Source organism: Pleurodeles waltl, chromosome 4_1 (genome assembly GCF_031143425.1).
Source record: "Pleurodeles waltl isolate 20211129_DDA chromosome 4_1, aPleWal1.hap1.20221129, whole genome shotgun sequence".
In the NCBI taxonomy this organism is placed as follows: Eukaryota; Metazoa; Chordata; class Amphibia; order Caudata; family Salamandridae; genus Pleurodeles; species Pleurodeles waltl.
In genome coordinates, this window is record NC_090442.1 from 59,338,287 (window position 1) to 59,364,675 (window position 26,389).

The following is a 26,389-nucleotide window of genomic DNA, read 5'->3' on the forward strand; positions in this document are numbered from 1 at the left end:
AAACTGTTTTGAAAGCATGGACTAGTAGTTTTCAAAAAATCAAATAAAACAAAGACCAAAAGAAGCTACACTCAATGAAAATAGTGATATCTACAAAATTGGGGCCCAATTTAGATGCCAATGTGTTGCTAAATAGAAGTTCGAAAATTGTGTCACAGTGGCCATGTTTTTAATGCACGTGTGTTGTGAAAGAAACCTTTTTTTATCAAAGCTCGATTTAAAGGTTGGCATTGAACACCTATTTTTGATCTGTTGGTCAAGTGATTGTGTTTGCTATAGACCCACCTGTTGTTTCAGAGATCGTAGCTGCAGTGGTCCCTCCTGCTTGTCCAGCAGTTGCAGCTGTATTTGTTACATCACTTCTTCCAGAGCTTGTAGCTGCCGTGGTTCCAGCAGAGTGAGCGCCTACTGTAGTTCCACCTATTGTTCCAGAATTGGTAGCTGTGGAGGTTACACCTATTGCTCCAGTGGCACCTGTCGTTCCAGAGAATGAAACTGCTGTAGAGCCACCTGCTGTCCCAGAGATTGTAGATGCTGTGGTTGCACCAGTTGCACCATAGATTGTATCTTCTGCTGTTCCAGATGCTGTAATTTCACTTGTTGTTTCAGAGTTTGTAGCAGCTGTTTTCTCAGTTATTATTCGAGAAATCGGAGCTGTTGCTGTTCCACTTGCTGTTTCAAAGTTTGCAGCTGATGTTGCCACACTTGTTCCGGTGATGGTAGTTCCATTATTTGTAACTCCAGTGGCTCCAACTGCTGCTTCAGTCGTAGTAGCTGCTGTGGTTCCACTTGTTTCAGAGCTTGTAGCTGCTGTGGTTCCACTTGTTGTTCGAGTGCCACCTGTTGTTTCAAAGATTTTGGCTGTGGTGGTACCACCTGTTGACTCATTGGCTGGAGATGTTGTGGTTGCAGCTATTGTACCAGAGGATGTAGCTGCACTTGTCACAGAAGTTGTTCTGGCGTTTGTAATTGCTTTGGTTCCATCTGTTGTTCCAGAAGTTATATCTGCTGCTGTTCCACTTGTTGCTTCAACCTTTGTAGCTGATGTTGCCCCACTTGTTCCAGTGACACCTACTGTTCTAGTGGTTGTAGGTTCTGTGGTTTCAACAGTTGCTACTATTGTTGTTTCAGAGTTTGAATCTGCTGTGGTTCCACTTCTTGTTCTAGTGCCACTTGTTGTTCCAGAGATGATGGCTACTGTGGTTTCATCTGTTGCCTGAAAGGTTGTGGATATTGTGGTTGCATGTGTTGTACCAGAGGTTGTAGCTGTAGCTGTGGTTCTTCCATTTGTTGTTTTAAAGTATGTAGCCGCTGTTGTACCACTTGTTCCAGTGATATCTACTTTTCCAGTGGCAGTATCTGCTGTAGTTTCAGCTGATTTTCCACTTGTTCTTTCAGTGCTTGTACCTGCTGTGGTTCCATTTGTTGTTCTACTGTCATCTGGTATTTCAGAGGTTGTTGTTGCTATGGTTCCACCCGTTTTCTCAGATGTTGTAAACGTTATGGTTGTGCCCATTTTACCATAGGGTGTAGCTGCTCTTGTTCCAGTTGTTGTTTCAAAGTTTGCAGCTGATGCAGTCTCATTTGTTCCAGTGACACCTACTGTTCTAGTGGTTGTAGGTACTGTGGTTTCAACAGTTGTTCCCATTGTTCTTTCATAGCTTGAATCTGCTGTGGTTCCACTTGTTGTTCCAGTGCCATTTGTTGTTCCTGAGATGATAGCCTCTGTGGTTTCTCCTGTTGCCTCAAAGGTTGTATTTATTGTGGTTTCACTTGTTGTACCAGAGGTTGTAGCTGTGGTTCTTCCACTTGTTGTTTCAAAGTTTGTAGCTGCTGTTGCACCACTTGTTCTAGTGATGTCTACTTTTCCAGTGGCTGTGGTGTCAACCGTTTCTCCACTTGTTCTTTCACTGCTTGTACCTGCTGTGGTTGCACTTGTTGTTCTACTGTCATCTAGTACTTCTGAGGTTGTTGTTGCTATGGTTCCACCTGTTTTCTCGGATGTTGTAAATGTTGTGGTTGCACCCATTGAAACAGAGGTTTTCGCTGTTGTTGTTCCAGTTGTTGTTTCAAACCCATTTGTTCCAGTGGTACCTGCTTTTTCAGTTGATATTGCTGCTGTGGTTTTAACTGTTGGTCTACTTGTTGTTTCAGAGCTCGCACCTGCTGTAGTTTCACTTATTGCTCTACTGGTACCTGTTGTTTCTGAAGTTGTGTATGCTATGGTTACACCTGTTCCCTCAGAGATAGTAGCTGCTTTGGTTTCACTTGTTGTTCCAGCAAATGTAGCTACTTTGTATACATCTGTTGTTCCAGAAGGTGTATCTGCAGTGGTTCCATTTGCTACAAAGTAGGAGCCTACTGTGGTTCCACTTCTTGTTTCAGTGGCACTGACTGTTACATAGGTTGTGGCAGCTGTGGCTGCACCTGTTGTCTCAGAAGCTTTAAATGTTGTAGTTGCAACTGTTTTACCAGAGGTCGTAGCTGTTCTCAAGGACGTTGCTCCGGTCATTGTAGCTGCCCTGGTTCCACCTGTCGTTCCAGACGTTGTAGCTGTTGCTGTTTTAAAGTTTGTAACTGATGTTGTCCCACTTGTTCCAGTGACACCTGATGTTGTAGTGGTTGTACTAGCTACGGTTTCAACTGTTACATCAGTTGTTGTTTCAGAGCTTGGACCTGCTGTGGTTCTACTTGTTGTTCTAGTGCCATCTGTTGTTCCATATATCCTGGCTGCTGTGCTTTCACCTTTTGCTTCAGAGGTTGTTGGTATTGTGGTTGCACCTGTTGTACCAGAGGTTGTAGCTGCTTCTGTTCCAGTTCTCGTTTTAAAGTTTGTAACTGATGTGGTCCCACTTGTTCTAGTGACACCTGCTTGTCCAGTGGTTGTAGCTGCTGCGGTTTCAACTGTCGCCCCACTTTTTGTTTCAAGGATTGTACCTTCTGTGGTTCCACTTGTTGTTCTAATGCCACCTGTTGTTTCTGATTTTGTGATTGCTGTGGTTCCACCTGTTGCCTCAGAGGTTGTAGCTGCCTTGGTTTCACCTGTTGTTCCAGCATTTGTAGCTACTGTGGTTACATCTGTTGCAGATGTTGTATCTGCAGTGGATCCACTTGCTTCAGAGTGTGAAGCTACTATTGTTCTACTTATTGTTCTAGTGGGACTGATTGTTACATGGGTTGTGGCTGCAGTGGTCCCGCCTGTTGTTTCAGAAGTTGTAGATGTGGTTACAATTGTTGTACTAGAGCTTGTAGTTGCTGTTGTTCCAGAGGTTACAGCTGTTGTGGTCCCATATATTGTTCCAGAGCTACCAGCTGCAGTTTGTCTACTTGTATCAGTTGCACCTGTTGTTCCAGATGCTATGGCTATTTTAGATGTTGAGGTTGAAGCAGGTGCTCCAGATGCTGTAGCTGAGAAGGTCCAATATGTTGTTCCAGAGGTTGAGGCTGTTCCAGTTTCACCTTTTGTCCCAGATGTTGGAGCTGCTGTTGTTCCATTTGTTGAGTGTGCAGATGCTGTGGTTGCACCTGTGGTGCCAGAGATTTTAGCTGATGTTGTGCCAGATGTTGTTCCTGCATCAATAACGTTTGTGGTTCCATGTGATGTTTCAGAGATGGGAACTGTTGTGGCTCTGCCTCTTGTTCCAGAAGCTGTAAATGCTGTGGTTGCACTTGCTGTTTCAAAGATTGCAGCTGCTGTGGTTCCAGGTGTTGAACCAATGACACCAGTTGCTCCAGAGGTTTTTGCTATTGTGGTTCCAGTGATTATCTGAGAGATTGTAGATGTTGTGGTTGTATCAGTTCTACCAGGTGTTGTAGCTGGTGCTGTGCCGGATGTTGTTTCAGAGGTTATAACTGGTGTGGTTCCAACTGATGTTTCAGAGGTGGTAAATGTGATGATTCCACCTGTTGCTATGGTGGCTGTAGCTGCTGTGGTACTACCTGTTGTTTTAGGGGTAACAACTGCTGTGGATCCACCTGTTTTTGCATAGGTTGTAGGTGGTGTTGACCCTTTAGATGTTTCAGTGGTTCCAAGTGTTGCTGTTTCAACTGTTGGTCCTCTGGCTGTAGGTGTTGTTTCATTTGTTGTTTCGAAGATTGAAATTGCCATGGTTCCCCCTGCTGTTACAGGGATAGTAGGTGCTGTATTTCCACTTGTTGATCCGCTGGTTGTAGCTGCTGTGGTTCTGCCTGTTACTTCAAAGGCTGTAGCAGTTGAGGTTCCACCTGTCATTCTAGAGGTTGTAGCTGCTGTGGTTCCACTTGTTGGCCCTTCTGTTATAGCTGATGTGGTTACACCTGTAGTTCCATGGGTTACATCTGATGGAGTTCCTCTTGTTGGTCCTGAGGTTGTAGCTGCTGTTGTTCTGGAGGTTGTTGCTGTAGGCATTCTTTCTGTTGAAACTGAGCTTGTAGCACCTATGGTATCACTTGTTGTTCCTGAGTTTAATGCTGCTGTGGTTTCACCCATATTTTCAGCTGCTGTGACTTCTGTGCTGGCAGCTGATGTAGTTGTTGCAGAAGGTGTAAAAGTTACATCTGTGGACAAAATATTTGAAAAATAATTAATATTAACATTTGGTAGAATTGCACAAAACAATTCATTTTGGAAAGTGTGGTTTATAGGTGTAATAATTGGTCACAAAACACAATTCAATATTGAAAGCATCAGCTAAATTGTCAAAGTTACTTGGAGTATGGTGCATTCTGCACTATTGAATGACAACCATGCCATGCATCATGGAGCTAAAAATGCATTCTGCACAAGCAAAAAGGAATCTTTTACAGTTGCCTCTCTGTAAGAAAACACTCCACTTGGCAGTTAGGAGGAATGAGTGAAAATTAATGCCCAGTCTCCTGCAGTCAGAGCTTGTTCACATCTGAGTGTAGTGTATGTGTGAGCTAACATTCACTGACACAATATGTGAGCGCTGCCAATTCAGCAGTGTGAGCTCAACTTCACCATCACCTAGGCAGAGTTTGTCCACGTCTGAGTGCAACCTATGTCACACAATCAGAGCTTATTCACGGCTGAGTGCAGCTTCGCTGGTCCTTCAGTGTGAGCTCAGTTTCACTGTTACACAATCAGAGGTTGTTCACAGCAGAGTGCAGCTTCGCTGGCCCTTCAGTGCGAACTCACTTTCACTGTTACACAATCAGAGGTTGTTCACAGCAGAGTTCAGTTTCGATATTGTGCAGTGTGTGCAGAGTGAAGACACGAAAAACCACAACCAAAGGACACTGAAGAAAAAGTGAATATAATGAAATTTGTTTGTGTTCAAAAAGAAGCAATATTATTGGTGACATAGGGGTCTCGATCCTGCTGTCAGTGTGACATGAAATCAGGTGTTCTTTGCTGGAAGCACCTTTGAAATATCTGTTGCATTGATATAGCCACTAAGGCTGTGTGCACCACAGGAGATTTGTGGGTGTGTGCTTTCACTGCTAACTAGGCAGTTGTCTTTTAATCTGACATTAAACAACTACTGTTCTATCTGTTGCTCAAGGGGTAATTGTTGCTGTGGACCCACCTGTTTTTCCAGAGGTTGAAGCTACAGTGGTTCCATCTGTTTTTCCAGGGGTTGCTGATGCTGTTGCTTCATCTGTGCTAGCATAATTTGTGGCTGTGGTTGTTCCCTCTGTTGTTCCTGGGGTTGAAGCTGCTGTTGTTACGCCTAATGTTCCAAAGACTGTATTTACTGTGCTTTCACCTGTTGTTTCAGAGGTTGTAGCCATTGTTTCAGAGCTAATAGCTTCTTTAGTTCGACCTGTTGTTCCAGAGTTTGTAGCTCCTGAGGTTTCTTTACCTGTTGCCACATGACCTGAAGATGTTATAATCTCACTTTCTGTTGCAGGGCTTATAGTTGCTGTAGTTGCAGGTATTGTTTTAGTGGTTTTAGTTGTCATAGTTACATCTGTTCCTCCAGATATTGCAGCAGGTGTGGTTTCAGCTATTGTGTAAAAACTTTGTACTACTTTGGTTCCCCTGGTTGCTCCAGAGCTTGTACCTGATATGATTCCAACTGATGCTACAGACATTGTAGCTGCTGTGGCTCTACCTGTTGACACGGAGCTTGTAGCTGCTGTGGTTACAACTGTTGCTCCAGAGATAGTGAGTACTGAAGTTCCACTGGTTGCATCGGAGGTTGTAGACAATGTAGTTCCACTTGTTCCAGGGTTTGTAGTTGCTGTTGTTTCACCCATGGTTCCAGGGTTTGCACCTGTTATGGCTTCCCCTGTTGTTTCTGGGGATATAGCTAATGTGGGTTCATCTGTCGATTCAAGGGTTGTAACAGTAGTGATTCCACCAGCTGTTCCAGAGGTTGTAGAAGCTGTTGTTCCACCTATTGTTCCAGATGTTGTAGCTGTGGTTGTACCACTTACTGCTTCAGACCTTGTAGCTGCTGTGGGTTCATTTTTTGTTCCAGGGAAACCTAATGTTCCAGAGGTTGTAGATGCTGTTGTTCCATATTCTGTCCCCAAGGTTATAGATCGAGTGGAAGAGCCAGTTGTTCCAGAGGTTGTAGCTGTGGTGGTTTCACCTGTGATGCTAGCCGCTGTAGCTGCTGTTGTACCATTTATGGTTTCAGAGCCTGTAGCATCTGTTGTTCCATTTGTTGGTCCAGTGAAACCTGTTTTTCCAGAGGATGCAATTGCTGTTGTTCCACCTTGTGCCCCAAAGATTGTAGAAGCTGCGGTTGAACCGGTTGTTCCAGTGGTTGCTGCTGCAGTGGTTCGACTTGTTGTTCCAGAAGTTGTAGCTGGTATTGCTCCACTTGTTGTTTCAGAGTGTGCAGCTGATGGGGTTCCATTAATTGTTCCAGTGACACCTGTTGTTCCAGAGGTTGTAGTTGATATTTTTTCAACTGTTGTGCTAGAGGTTGTAGATGCTCTGGTTATAGCTGTCGTCCCAGTAGGTGTAACTGCTGTGGTCCCAGATATTGTTCCTGAGGTTGTAGTTTCTGTGACTCCATCTGTTGTTCCAGAGAAAGTAACTTTTGTGGTCCCACTTATTGTTTCAGAATCTGCAGCTACTGTGGTCACGTTTGTTGTTCCAGCAGTACCTGCTGTCCCAGAGTTTGCAGGTGATGTGGTTCCACTGGTGATTCCAGTGATGCCTGCTGTTTCTGTGGTTGCAGCTGCTGTTGTTCCACTTGTTGTTTTAGGGCTTGCAGCTGCAGTGGTTTCACTTGTTATCCAATCTGTGTCTATTGTTCTAGAGGTGTGGGCTGTTGCCATTCCACCTGTTGTCTCTGAGATTGCATATGTTGGGAATGTTCCTGATATACCAGAGGTTGTAACTGATGTGTTCATAGGTGCTGTTCCAGAGCTTGCAACTTCTGTGGTTTCAATTGTTATTCCAGTGGCACTTGTTGTTCCAGAGGTTGTACCTATTTTAGTTCCACTTGTTGTCCCTGGCATTCTAGATTCTGTTGTTGCACCTTTTGTTCCAGAACCTGCAACTGCTGTTTTGCCAGTTGTCGATTCATACATTGTAGCTGCTATGATTCCATGTGTTGTTCCAGTGGCACTAGTTGTCTCCGAAGCAGTAGATCCCCTGATCTCAGATGTTGTACGAGAGTTTGTAGTTGTTCTTGTTCTTCCAGGGGTTATGGTTTCAGTGCTTCCACCTGTTGCCCCAGAGGTTGTAGATGCTATTGTTGCAACTGTTGTGCTAGAAGTTGTAGCTGCAGGTGTCCAAGACATTGTTTCAGAGGTTGGTGCTGCAGTGGTTCCACCTGTTGTCTCAGAGGTTATAGATGTTGTAGGTGCAACTGTTGCACCAGAAGATGGAACATTTGCTGTTGCAGATGTTGTTCCAGAGTTTGTAGCTGCTATGCTTCCATTTGTTCTGTTAGAGGTTGTAGCTGCTGTGGTTCCAGATGTTGTTTGAGAATGTGTATCTATGGTAGTTTCATTTGATGTTCTAGAGGTTGTACCTCCTGTGGTTCTGCTTGTTGACCCGGATGTTGATGATGATATGGATGGCACTGTTGCACCAGAGGTTGAATCTGCTATTGTTCCAAATGTTGTATCAAAGGTTGACGCTGATGTGGTTCCACTTATTTTTCCAGACATTGTAGCTGCTATAGTTCCACTTGTATCAGAGCTTGCTATTCCTGTGGTTTCACTTGTTTCAGTGATGCCTGTTGTTTCAGAGATTGTGACTGCTATTGTCCTACCTGTTGTCTCAGACGTTGCCACTTTTGTTGTTCCAGATGTGGTTCTACTTAGTGTTCTAGATATTGTAGCTGTTGTTGTACCACTTGTAGGTTTAGGGCTCGTAGTTGCTGTGGTTCCATCTCTTGTTTCAGAGGTTGTAGCTGCTGTTGTTCCACTTGTTGTTTCCGACACTGTGTCTGATGTTGTCCCATTGATTGCTTTAGTGGAACCGGTGTTTTCATTGGTTATGGATGTCGTAGTTTCACCTGTTGGCTCAGAGGTGGTAGCTTCTGTTGTTCTATTTGTGGCATCTGTGGTCGTGGCTGAGGTGGCTGAGCTAGCTACAGCTCTTGTAGTTGTTGAGATTAGTTGTAGAGTGGTGTTCAAATGTTCACCTGCAGTATCAAGATGTGAAAATCAGTAATAATTACTAAAAGCATCTGCTATAATCTCTAAGAGAACACTAATTAAAAGAAAGTGCTTTATTGCTGCACTAATGGACTAATACACACAATTAGGTTTTGAAAGTACTGAATAAATTTGAGTTACTTAGTATGGACTGCAAAGCTTTCCAAAACATTTTACGCTGCTAACACTGCATTATTTTTTATCAGCTACAGAACAAGATGATATATGGACTAAGTTATTCCCTGACAAATATTTTGATGATATTGTAAGTCACCAAGGCGTTCGATAACCATATTGAAGGACAAGACCATAGGCCACTTCCTTAATAAGGCCATGGAACTCTAATGTTCTTTGCAATGTAATTGTAGCATAAGGCAGACGGTATTGCAGACCTAATATTACAAGGCTACACCGTTACCCTTCCCATAAACATCTTAAATTGTTGGTGTGTTTCTTTTTGTCTTTCTGCAGACACGCATTCTAATTGTAGAATCTTTAGTGTGAAATTAAACACACCAAAAAGCAGTTAGTAATTTGTTGCAAAATATATTAGAATCAGTTTAACTTAAATCAGATTCCAACAATGCTGTAGCTGAGGATATGCAGAAACAGGGAGGGTTTCTATCTTTACTGCAACAACCTGTAGCCTGTCAAAAAATAAACACATTACTGATAAAGAGGAATCTGCTTTATTAAACTGTACGCCTACTGTGATGAATATTTTTGAACTAAAACAAAAATGACGAACTTGCACAGCTATTTTTTTCTGTCCTTGACTAAATTACGCTCGAACTAGGCCTCATCTCCATTTTGGTTTCTGTGGCAGCCATATTTGTTTTCATTTCTTCTCTCATCACATGTAGCAACATGTGCACTGTTATAATGCCTTGAGTTGGTGTGCTGTTCTCAAAGGAACCCTTTTCCTGCATTGGAGTCTCTCTTAACTGTATTTCAGTAGGGTTATTCATTATGAGACTATCATTGTTTTAAGTGTAACTAGATTTGTGCTGACACATCTGATGACATAGGTCAAAGCAGTTGTTCTATTTTACTTTTCGCGGATGGTATTAGCATGGTGCTAGATGATTCTGTGTGGTATTCTGTACTCAGATTAGTCAATTTGTGAAATGATCTAGGATCACCTTTTGATGCTGACACTACGATTTTCACTGCGCATTTTCTATTAGAGTGAATTTAGAGGTGAGGCAGTCTGATTTGCTCCGAATTAGAAAGCCGACTTGCATTAGTCTACCTCTTGATTTGGACTTAGAGATATTTTACTCTGACTTTTGCTTTTTGTCACTGCTGCATTCGATTGAGTCTTATGCTGATTTCCAATACTGATTCATCATTCATTTTGACTATTACTATTTTTTTGCCTTCTGTACTGCACCTTAATTATTCAATAAACCTTCAGTTCATGGCTGTTGAACTTAAAGAAGGCTTCAAAGTCTCTTTTTGCTTTGAAGCCTATTTAAATTGACTATGCTGATTTTTTAGCTGCCTACCTGCTACCTGTAGGGACACATTGCCTCATTCAACTTGAGATCAATACCCTCTCCGATCCTGCACGGGAGCTTTATTTTAGATTATTAAATAGGATAGAATGAACATTATAAACAAAAATGGGGACTGGGAGATTACTGGTCCAGTGCACAGTCTCCCGACCTGAACCTATAATATCAAAATAAGTGCACTGTTCCACGACAGAGAGAAAACAAGAAAGAGATCAGAGGTGGCGAAGCTATACTGAGTGTACTCAGGAGAGCCCTCAAGCACCCTTTTGGGTGACAGGTATCATCATCGGGCTTGCTCCTCGCCAGACTGGTGCTGCAATGCCTGGCGGGCCGCCCAGCATTCTGGGTGGCACTCAACCATAATAAAATTGCTAACAACGGAGGTCTGGGAAAAGAATTGAATTAGAGATGGAGAGTGTAGAACAAAAGACAAGACTCTAAAATTAGCTCTGAACCTAAGCCACTGTTTTAATGCGATAGAAATTGGGTTCAGGCCAATATTAAAAACAAAAATATCAGAGTGTTACTGGGAATAATGTACCGTTACACTCTATAATCAGGGAAGGTAGTTCACCTAATCCTGCATGGTCAACATGTTTCGCGTCTATGTTTGGTCACAAAGTGATCCAGTGACGCTTCTTCAGGACCCACAAAAAAAGCCTATGATTATAAAACTACTTCTCCTATATATCAGTAATATTATCAAGTGCACGTACAGTCACTTACAGAGTGGAAGACAGAATATGCCTAAGTCAATCGGTCAGTATAGTCGCCCATCCCATATTAGAGATTGGGCTCCCTAGGTCTGCGCTAGCATCAACCAAGGAAAACGAATGTGTCTCGTCCTTGGTGTGTCCGGGAACCTGCCCTCTGCTGCGCGCGCAGAAGCGTCACTGGATCACTTTGTGACCAAACATAGACGCGAAACATGTTGACCATGCAGGATTAGGTGAACTACCTTCCCTGATTATAGAATGAACATTGCCATAACTATCTTGTTCTGCTAAGCACTGTTCATTTTAGAAAAACAAATCAGGTGAATGTTTACTTTTGTTGTTTAAACTGCAATTGCCATTTTATGTCAAGACCTGACATTCAATTTGTTGTACTTTCTTGCTTTATTCTCATAGTAGCCAGAAAAAAGTGAATAGGAAACAATAAACATATATATTTAATGATTTTAAATCATTAGATTAGGCAATATGTTCTAGAGGTGTTCCATTCATTAGGTTCTTAATAATGCAGCTAGTTAGTAGCCCTTCCGCTTTCTTCTGGAACTTATCAGCCAGTTGATTGTTCTTATTTTAGTCGTCCTTTTGACACTGCCCTTAGGACCCAACAATGTGTTGGTTCTGTGGTTAACTGTTATATTTCTCTTATTATGACTCCAGGCCTGATTTAGACGTTGGCGGACGGGTTACTCCGTCACAACGGTAATGGATATCACATCTGCCGCAACATAAATTTCCTATGGGTTTGTCTATTTTCGGCATATTTCTTCACGTTTCACAACCACGTTGGGTGCTTGCGGCCCTTTCCCCAACCCTTTGTTTCCCCCTGTGCTTCCCCAAAGCAAACATTTGTGACACATGGTCGCTACGCTGGAGCGGCTCCTCAACTCTCTTTAATCTTCTGCTTCTCAGGCACAACCAAAAGGTCACATCCTTTTTTTTGCATTTCCTAAGACCACAGCTGGTCTCAAAAGGCTGTCGCGGTCAGAGAACTGCGTTTTCTCCACAGAGTGAAGTGCACTAACACAAGGAGGCAGAACTTTCCTTTTGATTATAATACTTGCCTACAATTTTCCTAAAAGCCTTTGTTTCTTAAAGACAGATGCTGCTGGTCAAACTCTGTTTGGGGAGGGGGGGCACGGGCAAGCAGAGGCTACTTGACCACAGCTGTGGGTCACTGGGGTCATTTGCCTCAGAGGTCCCAGGAGCCATACTACTCTGGCTCTACAAACTGTGCCAAGTACAACCCCTTCAACACCTGATTCTCAGTGGTAATGATCGGGAGCAGTCACAGCCTTCTTAGTGCAATTCTGTGGTTGTCTAGCCCAGTGCTTACCATTATAGAAAGAAAACACTTTATTACAGGTTAATACTCAATACTAAGCAGGGGCAGAGTTCATGGAGTCCGACTCCGTGGAATTCAGCGGAGTTGAAAAAAAAGTCAGTGGAATTCAGTGGAGGCAGAGTTCTGTGACCTGCGGAGTCCTGAATGCGCCCGATCTCAGAAGCGCAAAGCAGGATCGGGCCTGGTCAGCCAGGGCCTTGGCAGTGAAAGCTGCTGTTTCAGGCCTCTTGTCCACCGTGCTTGCGCTGTGCAGCCCATACTGGGCTGCAGTGTGCACTAGGTGAGCTCCCCTCTGCTGGCAGGGCAAGTGGAGTTTTTGGACTTACTTGGAGCGCGGAGTTCCAAAAACGCTGTTAGCTGCCCGCACACCCATACTCAATACTACATACCAACACAAAAATGATCAAATACCCGTGCTAAGTGTGTGAGGTTAGTACTTCCAGGTAATGCTGTCCCTCTTTCTCAATAGGCCCCCTTCAAGCCTCCCCTCTTATCTCTAGGTTTGCTCTGGTGTGGGTAGTAGTGCATACTCAGCCTCCCTGTCACCAGTTTTTAGTAGTAATAACACTCAGGGGGTTATTCTAACTTTGGAGGAGTGTTAATCCGTCCCAAAAGTGACGGTAAAGTGACGGATATACCACCAGCCGTATTATGAGTTCCATAGGATATAATGGACTCATAATACGGCTGGTGGTAAATCCGTCACTTTTCCGTCACTTTTGGGACGGATTAACACCTCCTCCAAAGTTAGAATAACCCCCTCAGTCTCTCACTCTTGTTCTGGGGCTGCAGTAGGCCTTGACATGCCTACAGCTCATCAGTCCATATTCTTCCCTCGCTGAGCAGGAGGTGAGCCAGATGCGGCTGGGACAGGTGGCTTTTCTCAGAAGTGTCAGCAATACTCTTCTAGGGAAGTATTCTGACCTCCCTTGTGCACACGAGCAAGCTAGGTGCCTCCAACATAGAATCCACAGGCCTGTGCACTCTTGTTCATTCAAAAAATCATTCAGTGTGCCACACTATCCTCACACAAACTATACCTATGCATGCACCCGCTATCTCGCACTATAATAAAGGTTTAACAGTAACCGTGCAGTCGCGGCTGGCGACTTGGAAAAGTGGCTGGGCGGGGGTGGGTTGGGATGAAACAAAAATAAAATATAAATGTTTTAAAAAGCATACCTGATCGTTGCCGCTGCTCTCCGCCGCTCTTTGCTGCACTGCAGGCTCCCAGACTACCCTGCGGCCAATCATGATACTGCTTAAAGCAGCGTTATGATTGGCTGGAGCGCCCTGGCTAGGTGCTCCAAAGCAGACTGGGAGCCTGGAAAGGGCTGGAGAGAGCCCTTGTGTGCCTGTGTGTTTGGCCGGTCCGAGACAGCTAGCCAAACATACATGCGCACTGAGGGGAGTGCTCTGTGCACTCCCCTCACTGCTCGTCATCCCCATGCCCCGCCCCCTTTAAAAAAAATGACAATAAATGTATTATCGTTTTATTTTTAAAGGTTTGCAGCTCCTGCTGCTGGTGGGGGGTGACGCTTCTCCGCCCTAATGGAGGAGCTCTGCCCCTGTAACCATGAAAATGTACATGAATGGGCCCATAGTCCTCCAGCTTGTAGCACATTTAAAAAAAGGTATTGGCACTCTACCATTGCTAAAAACAAAGCTATGCCACCCCTAACACACTCCACTCAGAAACTGGGATTGTAGTCCTCCGCTGCGATAGAGTGCACACTTATCGCACACCTCCAGGTCTAGGCTAGGTCCAGCAATGGACTCTTTATCTTTAGGCTGCACACATGGCCGATCAGTGTGATGATAGGGGCAAAATCCAAAAGCCGAGATACCAGAAACTCCTAGCTTGGGCACACAGGGCGGGGCACCACTGTACACCAGGCAGGGGACATTCCTGTACCAACATTCCTCCACATGAGCTACTTGAGTTTTATGACAATGGATAGCGAGTGTTCGGATTCATCAAATTCAAACAGAGGAGGTAGATATGGAAGTAGACCAGAGTTTATTTCTGAGGCCTTTAAAAGGAACTTAAGACATATATTAATGACCCAGCACATAATGGAGTAAATATGTCAATAGGGGACTTGTTAAATTCATTAAAAATAGTGTGAAAGCTGTTTTGCATGCTCATACCCATCCTGTTGGTAGTAACAAGACATTCAAAAAAGCTTGCAAATCAAAACATTTGATCCTGTAGGAACCCTACAACACTAATTTCCGATGTTGCCTGTACCAGAAATGGATGTGTTCCATCATCACATGATGTAGGCTACATCCTGATAACCAGCCTTCTACTAAATAGATAGATACTCCTTCAAAGAAAATATATTGTTCCAAGTTTTCTCAAGATTTCTCTGACAATGATTCAAATTTTGTGTTTACTCCCAAGAGTCAGAGTCTGATGGACATGATGTGACTGATCTAAATTGGTTTAGATACAAGAAACAAAAAAAGAAACAGTCATTTAAGTTCACTAAGAGAAAAAACTGCACATCGGGCTCACAGATGGCTTCACAGATGTCTTCCTCACTGCTACAGCTGGCATCACAATCAGCCGAAACCTATGCACTTTGGGAGATCTGAACACTGGAACATCTAGTTCAACAAACTAAACTTGTCTCGACCAAGATCCCCCCTGCCTAATCTAAAAGTCTAGCAACTGGTTTCCTCTGGTCCAGCGCACACAGCCAGACTCACTCTTGATGCAATCTTTGCCACGCAAGCACACATTATAGTAACATTAAGTCATTGTACAAAATAATCCTTGGGGGTGGCATACAATGATTAATTTGAGGTAGCAAGCATCCCATGAAGTCCACTGCCTGTATGTATTGTCAGACAAACTCCCAGCCAATCACAAGCTATTATTTTGTTAGCAGATCAGTAAAAGGGATACAGGATATGGCAAACGCCCATCTCCTTCCTGCAGGTGTGTTGTTGCTGCCACACCCTTGGCAGAGCCCTTTGTTCAGTTGTGGCTTACGGCAGGTCATAGGCTTATCTGCTGGAAGTGGCTGCCTCCGGGGTAGGTGGACACAAAGAGACCTACCAGATCCACTGAAGGAGATATGAATTTAAATAATGTTGTATCAACAGCAATATCTCAAAGGGTATCAATCAAATAATAATAATATAAATAATGACAAAAAGCATAAAGGAACAAATGATGAAAAAGGAAGCTGCCAATTGTATATTGCAAGTAGTCCAACCCCAGCACCACCGTCAACGATGTCCCACCCTCCCAAGAACTGTGCGACGCACTAGCCACCACTTTCCACCGCAAGATCTCTGACATCCACGACAGCTTCAGCACCCCTACCACCTCAACCACGCCAATCTCCTCCTCCACAGACTCCACCCGCACCAACCGCCTGACCTCATGGACCAACGTCAACGACGATGAGACATGCAAGACCATGAATTCCATCCACTCACGATCATCGTTAGACGGTGCCCACACCGCATATACAACAAAGCAGACACAGCCATCGCACCCCACCTACGGAAGGTCATCAACATCTCCTTCGAAACAGCACGATTCCCGGAAAGCTGGAAACACGCCGAAATCAACACCCTTCTCAAAAAACCAAAGGCAGACCTCAAGAATTTCCGGTCCATCTCCCTGCTCCCATTCCTGGCGAAGGTCATCGAGAAAATCGTCAACACACAACTGACCCGCTACCTCGAAGACAACAACATCCTCGACCCCTCCCAGTCCGGATTCAGACGGAACCACTGCACCGAGACTGCCCTCCTCGCCGCCACAGACGGCATCAGAAGCCAACTCGACAATGGAGAAACATCAGCCCTCATCCTCCTAGACCTGTCAGCCGCCTTTGACACAGTCTGCCACCACACTCTGAAAATCCGCCTCCACGAAGCGGGGATCCAAGAGAAAGCCCTCGACTGGACCACATCCTTCCTCTCCGGCAGAACCCAGAGAGTCCGCCTCCTCCCCTTCCAATCTGAAGCCATCAACATCATCTGCGGCGTACCCCAGGGTTTATCCCTCAGCCCGACACTGTTCAATATCTACATGGCCCCCCTCGCACAAATGGCCCGCCAACACAACCTCAACATCATCTCCTACGCCGACGACACCCAACTCATCCTCTCCCTCACCAAGGACCCACACACCGCCAAAACTAACCTTCACGAGGGCATGAAGGCCATCGCCGACTGAATGAGAGGCAGCCGTCTGAAACTGAACTCGGACAAGACGGAGGTCCTCATCCTTGGGCCCAACCCCTTAGCCTGGGATGACTCATGGTGGCCAACTTCGCTGGGGACCCCACCGACACCTACTGACCACGCACACAACCTTGGCTTCATCCTCGACTCATCCCTCTCCATGTCAAATCAGGTCAACGCCATCTCCTCCTCCTGCTACAACACCCTCCGTATGCTCCGCAGGATCTACAAGTGGATCCCAACCGAAAAAAGAAAAACAGTAACACAGGCCCTCGTCAGCAGCAGGCTCGACTACAGCAACGTACTCTACGCAGGTATCCCGTCCAAGCACCTGCAACGCCTCCAATGCATCCAAAACGCCTCTGCACGACTCATCCTCGACATACCCAGCCGCAGCCACATCACCCCCCACCTGAGAGACTTGCACTGGCTCCCCGTCGACAAGAGGATCACCTTCAAGCTCCTCACCCACGCACACAAAGCACTCCACAACACCGGACCAGCCTACCTGAACAACAGACTCAGCTTCTACACCCCCACCCGACAGCTCCTCTCTTTCAATCTCGCCCTCACCTCCGTCCCCCGCATCCAACAAAAATCCTCTGGCAGCAGATCCTTCTCCTACCTCGCCGCCAACACCTGGAACACCCTCCCGACCGACCTAAGAAAGATCCAAGACCTGCTCACCTTCAGAAGACACCTCAAGATCTGGCTCTTCGAGCAGTAGCAGCAGCCCCCCCCTCTTACCCAGCGCCTTGAGACCCTCGCAGGTATGTAGTGCGCTTTATAAGTATAATGATTGATTGATTGATTGATTGATATATTTAAAAAGTCAATAGGCATAAAGAAAACAAGAATAGCATCCACTTTTATCAGACAATGTGCTGTGACTAAGACAAAGTGAGCACACAGTGCTCGTGAACAGCGCCCAAAACCGGCACATGTGAAACTCAAAAGGCAAGGAAGATTAAAAAGCAACTGACATATAAGCAAACTTTGTTAATTCAAAGTACATGAAGTCAACAATTTTGTAGCAATATTGAGATTATCATGTAGAACAAGAAACCTCAATTTACTGCTTTAATTGTCGATGACGTTTCAATCCTGTTTATTTAAGGTCATCATCAGGACCAAAGATGCACATAGACAAAGTGGTGCATTCTATATAAGTCAAGAGGAAGATAATAGTGATGAAGCAGAAAATGAAGGTTTTGATTTATTAACGCTTAAACGTAGTGTTGAAATAATCATGTGTGACTTTAACCGAGCTAATAAAGATTGTACGGGGACAAAATGTGCCCTTAGAGTAGTTTACCAACATTTATAAGCGTGCTTTATATAACGTGGTGTATTAGAATTGCACTAATCCGACATAATCATAAACGTATGCTACGATTTGCTTGTTCGAAATGTTTTAGCTTAGCATTACTTTAGTGGAGGCTTTGGCCTAGTTGCCTGGTCTCACGGTTTAGATGCTCGTATTTTTCCAATGTGCTAATAAACGTGTATTTTTGCTTGAAGCTGTACTTTTCCACTGAGATCGTTCACATGCTTATCTTAAAGTTTCGTGCCAGCTTGGCATTTTTCTCTTTACTCCAAGGTCGATCTGCAGGTGCGGACAATGGAGGCTCTGAAAGTGAGCTAATTGGTATAAAATGTTGCAACTTGCGTACCCATCTCCAAGGATAATGTATGCTTAAGTAAAAGCTTGAGAACTGTTGTTTTTGATTGGACAATTTGAAGTCAACCTATGAACCCTCCAATGGAAGACCCTACTGGATTTGAACTGTTGTCTATTTAAACCAGGTGCACGAGAAGAAGGTAGCCATTACGGACATTACAGCCATTTGCCATTGCAGCTATTGCAGCCATTATTGGACATCCCGCCATTTTGCAGACTTCGTAGCTATTATGGCCCACTTTGCTGCGACGCCATTTTGAAAGAGACTTTGATGCTTTCTCTAATCGAGAGAAAGAGACTTAAATGATTCTTACCCTAGAGACTTTAACTTTGATCCCTTTGCATGAAGTAGTAGTTTTACTTTGCCGCCGTGAGGCAATTGCCCCATCCACCCCTGCCCCTTTGCCCCGTCCCATACCGATCGAAACGGTACCCATGCTGATCGAGAAACGGTACCTGTGAGACGAAGACTTCCTTGTATGCTGATCGTAATTGGTAAATATGAAAGGGAATTGTACAATTGCATTGTGTTCCTTTTAGGTAACCAACTGCTGATTTTGATAAGAGCCCTAGTTAGGAGTTTTCTAAATTAATGTTGCTTAATTGTTTTTGCATGAAGTCCCACATGCCGATGCTAATTTGAGGTTAGACGAGGATTCCTTTTGTTGCACGATGCAATTTGAGACCTTGTTATGCTGACTAAATATATGTAATTAGTTCGTTACAGATTATCGTATTAGTGATTTCCATTGCTATTATCGAATGCCTTGTGATTCAAATGTTACATAGGTTGCACCTGTTTCGCCGTTATGGACAGCTATTAATGTTCATTTATGTTTATCATGTGGTGTTGAGACACATTTATATTGTGCTAGCTTTGTTAATATAGGGAAATAAATTCACTAACTTTGAATAAACTGGTGTGGTTATTCCTGACTGAAAGGTCAGGGTTCGCCGAAAATGTATTCTGGATTAATTGTCAAGTGTTATGTTGATCAGGGTATTGCTTATGTTCGTTATTGATTATTGATTTGATGCAATTGATCGATATAGAGTACGGAGAGTTCCACTTAGCCAAAAGATTCATCGGCCTAAAGAGCGTCCGAATACAGGTAAATTATTAGTACGGACCGCTCTATCAGTAGATGGTAGCAGAGGAAGGTTTTGTCTTTTGGGACCCCGTACTCTTAAAGTACATGGTGTTGAATTAACGGTTTCGACTTTTGAGACCCCATTTGAGAAGTTGAATTAGATTTTTCTTGGATAAAACTGATTGACAGAATGATGATGGGCTAGGTCCACCGCGACTTTCCCGGGATCTCGGAGCTTGCGAATGGAGAGAACGGAGGTGTGGAATCAGCGTTGGCGGTACTAGTGATGGTATGAGTGAAGCTAGGGTTTTGCGCTTGCACAGCTTATTGCCGCAGATTGTTTGAGTGAAAAGGTTGCGAGGAATTATTTCTTTTTAGAGGATAGCGGAGGTGCGACTCCGAGTGTAGAAGTAGGGAAGTCGTCGAACTTCATAGAAATAGCAGAGGTGCGACTCCGAGTGTGAGAGTAGGGAAGTCGTCGAACTTCATGTGCGTGTGGCGCTTTGTGCATAAAAAGGTCCACGTGGTTGTTGTTGTTGAGACGGGCCCTGCGAGGTCAAGAGACTCCGGAGTATGTTGATTTATGTTGTGGTCTGGGTGGTTTAGTAGGTTGATCGGGCGTGGTCAACGGGTCGGTACGTGTGTTAAGGGAGTGAAAGAAACTTCGACTTCGGGCTTTGACAAAATTCTAAGTGCACTAGAATAGATCATTGACAAGTTGAGAGTAGGTCTGCGGGTCAGATTTGCTTGCGAACGTGGGGACCGAGAAAGATGGAATAACTGCCGAGGCTAGTGAAAAATCCCTAAGGTCCTGAAGCGATTGTGTTACCCTTCCTGTAGTAAACCGACAGATCTGTTTTATAATTTTTGGTAGCTCGCGATACATGCAAGAAGTTGTTACGAGAGGAGCTGAGTGAAGGAGGAATAGCCGCGAGGCTTTGTCAGCCGCAGTGTGTGTGAGTGTGACGTCACTAGGAGCCGCGCTGGGATCGGTTGGTTGCAGGGAAGGGTCGCGCACGGATTGGACGCAGTCCGTGGGGCTCGATTGGAAAGGGGAAAGGCAAGCGAAGAGTATTCCGGGAATTAAAGTCACCCATTGATTACAAACTTTGTGAAATAAAAGACGAGAAAATGAAATTCTTTAAAGCATTAAGGAGTGCGATGAAGGGGGAGTCTTACATTAAAGCGAGCGTAGGAGAGGAGACGCCGCCCGAAGGTACACCAGCTTACATTGTAATGGAGGAAAAAGGGGTAGCTCCGTGCCTTTGGCTAAAGCAATGGCACAAGCTGACAGAGAAACATGGGAGCGTAGCATTCCCGATTCATGGGACGTTCAATATAAGGATTCTAGAGAATTTGAGATTCACGATGTACGACATGAAGGTACCTCCAAGGCCAGCACAGTTTGAGGCTCTAGCGATTTGGGAACTAATGGCTAGACAGCAGCAGCAAAATAAGTTCGAGACCAGGATAAGGAAGGTAGAAAAGACACTAGCGGACGCTAGGTGGGATAATGCACAGAAGGTGTGGAGGTCAGATGTATTGCAGGGGATAAAATTGTTTCCCGCAATTACTAAGGAAGAAGAGGAGACAGGTAAGAAAGCTACCTGTAAGACAAACAGAAGGTGTTCCAAGGTTAGAGAGGACGAGGAAAAGTTGAGAAGAGAAGAGGAGTTAGAGGATGAGGAGTTAATAATGCAATTGCTGAACGACCGTCCACCACCTTATGCAGAGAGTGGACAAGGTCAAAGTGCCAGTTCTGCCCCTCCGGCATCGGTACAGAATAATGAAACTCAGAGTTCAGGAGCATCATCGGGATCTAAGGACCCGAGTCTACGGTTCACCCCGCAGATACCGCAGGTTAGGAGAATATATCCAGATATGCCCATGTTGAAACCGGCAGAAAATTATCAGCCGCAGATCCCAGGGTACTACAGCAGTGACAACAGTGCAGGAATGATTCTAGATCCAACCGTAAGGGGAGTACAGAATGGTCACAATCCAACCATGGCACAAGCTGAATCAACTCAGTTTTTGATGCCTCAGAAGCAGATGCAGGGGGGAACAGCACATGCTCAGATGACGGGGAGTCAGATGGGCATGCCGGCAATGATGACCCATAGTGTGGGAATGAACGTGCCTCAGAACATGGGAAATGGACAGAACCCAGACGCGATATCACTACCCATTACTGTAGGTCCACCGGTACCTTTGTACAGCCAGCCTAACTTAGGTATGAGCAGTCAAGGATCAATGCTGCAGAATGGGACAGAAAGAAGGTGCATAGAAAACACTCCAGGGATAACTCCGATAGCGGCTCAGCCAAATGGATCTGGGACCCTGATGGAGTTTAGTCCCATATGTACTCAGTCAACGCTGGTGAGGTCGAGCCCCCCACTGATAATACCTCTAACATCGAACACTGAAAAGTTGCCGCAACCATCAATGGCAGTCGATGTGAATGCTACACTGATGGGGTTGAATGCGCAACAGCTGACACAATGGTTCAACAGTCTGAATTCCACACAAAGTTCAGCCAGTGGGAAGGGTGAAGATTATATGAATAGGGTCAGGTTGAACATGGAAGCACAAGAATTGGTGGAAGGGACTATGGGTGTGAATAGGTTAGAGTCCTACTCGGAAGAAGAGCTGAGATATCTATGTCCCAGGATTACGAAGGAAGTGAATAAGGTACATAAAAGCTTGCAGGAAATAGCTGACAAAAACGGGGTTGATATAGACAAGACAAAACACTTGAGCAGAAGCTACAGATTGGATTTTGGGACCACAGACTTTGAGCACATGAGGTCAGCAGTCATGAAGGCGCACCTTAGAGAATTGCTGCAGAGTGCACAAGTGTGGAGGTGCTTAGACAAGTGGGAAAGCAGGTGGGTAAAGAGAAAGGAAAAGAGGAGGGACAGTGCTACAGAACTCAACGAGAAAAGACCACAGAGTAGCGAGGCAGTAACCATGTTACCAATGAGGGAGACAGCAGGGGGAAAATTAATACATGTACCATGGCACAGAAGCAACATTCAGTCATTTACGGATGATTTTCCCAAACTGAGAGAGAAGCCGATTGAATGGTATCAACAGACTGATAGGTTTGTGAAGCTTGCAAAATGTCTCTGGGAAGACCTGAACACCCTCTTTGAGATTGTGGTTCCGGCAGATTTGTGGGAGGATTGCAAAAGAGCTGTAGGTTGGCCGACAAGTGAACCAGAGAGAGACAGGGAGACGGGTGCACCATCACCTATGGTGATGAGCTTGTACTACAAGGTGATTGAGCATTTGAAGACGAAAGTTGCCGCGAAAAATGTGGATTGGCAGAAGATCGATCGAATGGCCCAAGAGGCTAAAGAGTCGATTCATAGTTACTATGAGAGGTTGTTGAAGGCGTTCAAGAACTACAGTGGCACGGAGACAATAGAGGCGAAGGACATGCTTCATTTTGTATTTAGATTTGTGGAAGGGCTGAGACCAGAAATAAGTCAGATGATAAAGTCGCATTTGATTTGTTGGCAGTCGAAACCTATTGATGAGGTGTTAAACTATGCGAAATACTGTAGCGACGAAATTGAAGTGAAACAGAAAAGGTTGAAAGAGAAGGTGATGATGATGCAGCTTAAGGCAGCTCAGACAGGTCTGCAAAGTTTGCAAGGGATGCAAGGGTTCCAACAACAGGTACCGCAACCGCAGCCGCAGTTGCAGGGAAATATGGCGTTTCAGCCACAGGCCAGAAGCAGAGGCAGAGGAGGTTTTGCGAATAACGGTCCGGCTTTGAACACTGTTGTGACTGGTGTGCAGGCAATGAAGAAGGTGATGCCGTGTCACGTGTGCGGAATTGTCGGTCATTGGAAACGCGAGTGCCCGATGGTGGTGCAGGAAGGTGCAGGTGCAGGTGTTGGTCAGCAAAACAATGATGTCAATGCATTTCAGACAATGAGGGGACCGAAAATGAGAGGTCCAAACCCAAATTTTCAGACCGTAAATCAGTTGCAGGGATTACAACCTATGCAGCCGCAGCAGATGCAGATGCCTCGTATGCAGATGACGCAAATGCAGCCAATGCAACAGCAGTTTCCCATGGTACCTAATCAGCAAATGCAAATACCTTTGGCACCAATGAGTCAGCAGCAAGTGATGGTTCCTCCACAGGTCTCGGGTCAGGTAATGAGTACAAATGGCACCGTACAACAGTTCCCATTACACAGTGAGAGTGGAATAAACAATGTATGGGAGAGTGAAAGCTCAGAAGAGGAAGGAGATTGTGTGCTTGCAGCATCCTTGGAAGTTGATCAAAAGGGTCCGTACGTAGAGGGAAGAGTAATGGGTCATCGTGTTTCATTCTTGGTTGACACGGGAGCCACACGTTCAACTGTTAAGAGCAGTGAAGTACCAAATTTGCCACTCTCAGGGAGGACAGTTCAAGTGGTGGGAGTAGCAAACAGGCACCTGACGAACCCAATAACAGATCCGGTACCAGTCAGCATCGGTAACTATCAAGGGGTGCATCAGTTTGTGATATGTGACTCAAGCCCGATAGCACTGTTAGGAGGAGACCTATTGTGCAAATTGGGTTGTTCGATCATGTGTTCGAACGAAGGAATAACAATCCAGACGAGCAGTGATGGGGAAGAAGAGGACAGTGTAGAGGGGGATGAGATGGAAACTGTCGATGAAGACTATCCTCTGATTTGTCTTTTCCCGATGATAACTGAAGAAGATATTCCAGCCGAATTACGGGAAACAGTCGGAAAGGAAGTGTGGGATATGACAGGGAAAGAGGTGGGATTGATGAAAGGAGTGGAACCAGTGAAAGTGACTGTAAAGCCCAATGCAATCTTTCCCCAGAGCCCACAATACCACATGGCACAAGACACCCTCATGAAAGTTGCCCAACTTATTGACGAATTTGTAAAACAGGGGGTACTGAAAGAAGTGTTAAGCAGTCCATGTAATTCACCAATAATGGGACTAATAAAGCCGAGTGGAAAGGTCCGACTCGTGCAGGACTTGAGGAAAATAAATGACATCATAGTCAAATGGTGCCCTGTAGTACCGAATCCAGCTGTGATAATGTTTCAAGTCCCTTGCGATGCCGAATGGTTCTTGTTAGAAATGGGGTCTCTGGTTGACAGTCAGGTTACCCCCTGTTCAAGCAAGGACCCTCACTCTAGTTAGGATAAAAGAGAATCACCCTCAGCTAACCCCTGCTTACCCCCTTGGTAGCTTGGCAGAGCAGTAGGCTTAACCTCAGAGTGCTGGGCGTAAAGTATTTGTACCAACACACACAGCAACTTAATGAAAACACTACAAAATGACACAACACCAGTTTAGAAAAATAGGTAATATTTATCTAGACAAAACAAGACCAAAACGACAAAAATCCAACATACACAAGTCAAGTTATGATTTTTTAAAGGTTTAAAATAAAAAGAGTCTTTAGGTAGTTGTAACACCACACTAGCGCTGCTAGCGTGAAAATGTACCTGGTTTGCGTCAAAAATAACCCCGCACGGGCGGTGTGCGTCGAAAGTAACCCTGCACGGCTGTGTGCGTCGAAAACAACTCGGCACGGCGGTGCGTGTTGAAAAAGCCAGCCACACGACGATCCGAAAGTCCCGCGGCGCAGGGTGCGATCTCTCAGCCTCCGTCAGCGATGCTGCGCGTCGTTTCTCCTGCTCCGGGCGTCGGTTTTTCGGTCGCGTTTCCTGCGGCGTCGTTTCTCAGCTGCGGAACCGGCGTCGCGTCGTTTTCTCAGCCGCGATCGGATTCGCGTCGATCTTTCCTCCGCACGGCGCTCGGTGCGTGTATTTTTGTCCTTAGGCTGCCAGCCTCTCCTTTCAGGGTCCCAGGAACTGGAAGGGCACCACAGAGCAGAGTAGGGGTCTCTCCAGAGACTCCAGGTGCTGGCAGGAAGAAGTCTTTGCTATCTCTGAGACTTCAACAACAGGAGGCAAGCTCTACATCAAGCCCTTGGAGATTTCTTCTTCAAGATGGAAGGCACACAAAGTCCAGTCTTTGCCCTCTTACTCTGGCAGAAGCAGCACTGCAGGAAAGCTCCACAAAGCACAGTCACAGGCAGGGCAGCACGTTTTCCTCAGCTATCAGCTCTTCTCCAGGCAGAGGTTCCTCTTGGTTCCAGAAGTGTTTCTAAAGTTTGTAAGTTTGGGTGCCCTTCTTATACCCATTTTAGTCTTTGAAGTCACCTTCCTTCAAAGGGGACTCACACCTTCTTGTGAAATCCTGCCTTGCCCAGGCAAGGCCTCAGACACACACCAGGGGGTTGGAGACAGCATTGTCAGAGGCAGGCACAGTCCTTTCAGATGAGAGTGACCACTCCACCCCTCCCTCCTAGCAGAGATGGCTAATCAGGAAATGCAGATTACACCCCAGCTCCCTTTGTGTCACTGTCTGGTGTGAGGTGAAAAACAACCCAACTGTCAAACTGACCCAGACAGGGAATCCACAAACAAGGCAGAGTCACAGAATGGTTTAAGCAAGAAAATGCTCACTTTCTAAAAGTGGCATTTCCAAACTCACAATCTTAAAATCAACTTTACTAAAAGATGTATTTTTAAATTGTGAGTTCAGGGATCCCAAACTCCACATGTCCATCTACTCTCTAGGGGAATCTACACTTTAATCATATTTAAAGGTAGCCCCCATATTATCCTATGAGAGAGACAGACCTTGCAACAGTGAAAACGAAATTGGCAGTATTTCACTGTTAGGACATATAAACCACATTACTATATGTCCTACCTTATCCATACACTGCACCCTGCCCTTGGGGCTACCTAGGGCCTACCTTAGGGGTGCCTTATATGTAAGGAAAGGGAAGGTTTAGACCTGGCAAGTGGGTACACTTGCCAAGTCGAATTTACAGTGTAAAATTACACATACAGACACTGCAGTGGCAGGTCTGAGACATGATTACAGAGCTACTTATGTGGGTGGCACAACCAGTGCTGCAGGCCCACTAGTAGCATTTGATTTACAGGCCCTGGCACCTCTAGTGCACCTTACTAGGGACTTACTAGTAAATCAAATATGCCAATCATGGATAAACCACTTACACACAATTTAAACAGGAGAGCATGTGCACTTTAGCACTGGTTAGCAGTGGTAAAGTGCTCAGAGTTGAAAAGCCAACAGCAACATGTCAGAAAAAATAGGAGGCAGGAGGCAAAAAAAAAAGACTGGGGATGACCCTGCATAAGCAAAAGTCTAACACGACCCCC

The 26,389-nt window shown here is 45.1% G+C and overlaps 1 protein-coding gene across 1 annotated transcript in view; it reads right to left on the reverse strand.

Annotated features, from left to right (window-relative positions):
- Positions 1 to 26,389, reverse strand: part of LOC138286983 (pneumococcal serine-rich repeat protein-like) — a 159,102-nt gene that overhangs the window by 98,167 nt on the left and 34,546 nt on the right. Inside the window, exons 4-7 of the mRNA XM_069227347.1 lie at positions 12,343 to 12,453; positions 11,044 to 11,095; positions 5,529 to 8,555; positions 286 to 4,536 (exon numbers count right to left, since the gene is read on the reverse strand). Of these exons, the coding sequence (XP_069083448.1) occupies positions 286 to 4,536; positions 5,529 to 8,555; positions 11,044 to 11,095; positions 12,343 to 12,453 (7,441 nt within the window). The remainder of the gene's footprint in view (positions 1 to 285; positions 4,537 to 5,528; positions 8,556 to 11,043; positions 11,096 to 12,342; positions 12,454 to 26,389) is intronic.